Source organism: Berghia stephanieae, chromosome 3 (assembly GCF_034508935.2).
Source record: "Berghia stephanieae isolate SIO BIC M18660-M18661 chromosome 3, UCSD_Bste_1.3, whole genome shotgun sequence".
NCBI lineage: Eukaryota > Metazoa > Mollusca > Gastropoda > Nudibranchia > Aeolidiidae > Berghia > Berghia stephanieae.
This window is the reverse complement of record NC_088362.1, coordinates 32852590-32855089: the sequence shown is the minus strand read 5'-3', so window position 1 is coordinate 32855089 and position 2500 is coordinate 32852590. Positions and strand designations below refer to the sequence as shown.

At 42.2% G+C, this 2500-nt stretch overlaps 1 protein-coding gene across 2 annotated transcripts in view; it reads left to right on the top strand.

The window, feature by feature from the left end:
• The window catches only part of LOC144967559 (cytochrome P450 2U1-like), a 41518-nt gene that overhangs the window by 23953 nt on the left and 15065 nt on the right, over positions 1 to 2500 (top strand). For both annotated transcript variants that reach the window (XM_078904994.1, XM_078904993.1), the window contains exon 2: positions 1128 to 1353. In XM_078904994.1, the coding sequence (XP_078761120.1) occupies positions 1136 to 1353 (218 nt within the window). In that variant the 5' untranslated portion in view covers positions 1128 to 1135. The remainder of the gene's footprint in view (positions 1 to 1127; positions 1354 to 2500) is intronic.

The window sequence follows — 2500 nt, the reverse complement described above, 5'->3', positions numbered from 1 at the left end:
CGCTTGGCTAATAAACTCACAACATTGCCATCTGGAAGTATAACACCGTACTCATTTGCAAAATGAGTACATGGCCGTTAACACCGTTGCCTCTGTCACAAGAATTGCAAGATCGCCTAACCGGCGTCACGTCTCATTCTACATGTTACATGTTGCTGATGGCCAGGGACCCTTTGTAAAGCGCTTTCAGCACGTTTAGTGGATATTGCTCTATATAAAAGCGCAAGTTTTTTTGTGTTTTTTTTTTTTTTTTGTTTTTTTTTTTTTTTTTGTAAATTACAAACCTTGTCGTTATCGCTAAGATAGCAGTAACTACAAACGACATCGGCTTCAATTTGATCAAACCTACGTATAATCGGAATGTCGAGCCCAACAGTAACCCTGATCATCTTCCTTTTACAGTAGGTAATAAAGTGTAATCTTTCAGAGCCATGAGGCACATGGAGCCGGAGTTGATCCCAGTTTCTGTAGCATGAGACGGACGATAGCAATTACTTGCAAAGTACTTTCCAACATATCTAACAGAGCCAGCTACAGGTGGAAAGGGGGGAGGGGGGGGGGGGTTAGAAAAAATTTCGACTTTACCCGGGACGGGATCGATCTTGTCCCTTTGAGTGAAGAGGCGAGTGCTCTACCAACTGAGCTATCGGGACAACCAGGAGTAATAAGAGAGAAAGATAAATGACCAGTTTTTTAACCTCGTTTTTCCTGACGTAACATCGCTTTGAGAAAGGTAGATGACATAATATGAGCGGAAGGTTGAAATGTAAAGCCATTTAACTTTAACTACTCATCATCGACACGATAATAATCCTTCATAGCCATTAGGCCCATGTGGCAGGAGATAATCCCGGTTTGCAAAGAGCTACCCTTTGGATATGCCGCTAGTCTTTTGCAAAGCATTTTCCACCATATCTATCAGATCCAGCAACCCAATTACTGTTGGGTGGACAGGGAGGTCGGAATAAAATCTCAACTTCGCCCGGAATCGATCTCGCCCAGGGCATACACAGCGTTGTGTTAGCCTTGATCTCGTCCCTTTGCGTGTGAATCCAGTGCTCTACTAACTGAGCTATCGGGCCACCCGCCAACATGACACCTTTATCCATATTATTTTTATCCCACAGGTTTTCACATGGAGAGCGAGACAATCAACACATTGCTTGGGCTAATCACCTCGACGCCATCTTTGCTACTGGCGCTAATAGCGTTGTTGTTGGCATGGAAACTATACGGATCGTCAGTTTTTACCAATCAACTTCCGCCCACGCCCGGTCGAGCTTATCCTGTGATTGGTCATTTACATCTAATGGGAAAAGACCCGAGGAAACAATTTGCACTTTGGGCGAAAAGGTGACAACTGACCGACATTTACTTTTTGCTAATAAATTAATTAAGATTTTATATAGCGGGATATCCACCAAACGTGCTCAAAGCGATTTACAAGGGTCCCTGGCCAACAGCATCACTTGACATGTAGGACGAGAAATGAGGCCTATTAGGCCGATATTACATTTTTTTTCGGACAGCGACAACGCTGTTAACGGCCAGGTACTCATTTTATACATGAGTACGGTGAGAGAATGTGAGTAAAGAGCCTTTTCCAAGGACTAAACTATGCGCCGAGCGAGGCTCGAACCCAGAACCTTCCGATCCGAAAGCGAGTTTCAAACCACTAGGCCACATAGCCGCACAAATAAGTTCACATATGTGATTTTTATTTATTTGCAGGTCTGATAGCCGGCTTATTTTAATTTTGTTGCGCGGCTATAATATGGTCTTAGAGTAATGGTAGCAGTGATATGACTCTCGCCTTCAGACCTGAGGTCTTGGGTTCGAGCCTCCCCGCTCTGATTGAAAAGGTGCTTTACTCACTTTCTCTCACGTATTAAGGTGTAAAATTTGTGCATGGCCGTTAATAGCGTTGCCTCTATCGGACAAAAAAAAAAGACAAGAAAAAAGAATGTACCTTATATTGCCTTATTGGCGTCACGTGTCGTCCTACATGTTAAGTGTTGCTGTTGATTAGGGACCCAATGTAAAGAAAGCGCTTTAATCACGTGTCGAGATATTACCCTATATAAATGCTCCAATTTTTTAATGTATTTTTTTCTATATTTTTATTTATTTGTTGTTGTTGTTGTTGTTGTTGTTGTTGTTGTTGTTGTTGTTGTTATTGTTGTTGTTTTTGCAATGGACAATTATGTGCATTGTTCTGAGAGTATTTTCATGACAACAGTGAGCTTGTAACAATTTGGTTTATCAGACCTGCATATAATTGGTCCTATGGTATTATGACACCCGGAAGGACCAGGGTTCGAGTCCCGCTTTTGGCAGCGTTATGTCATTGGAAAAGACTCTTTTCTCACATTCTCTCACCTTACTCGGGTGTAAAATGAATACATGGCCGTTAACCACGTTGTCTCTGTCCGACAAAAAAAATATTGTAAGATCGCCTAACAGGTGCATGTCTCGTCCTATAATATGTTAAGTGTTGCTG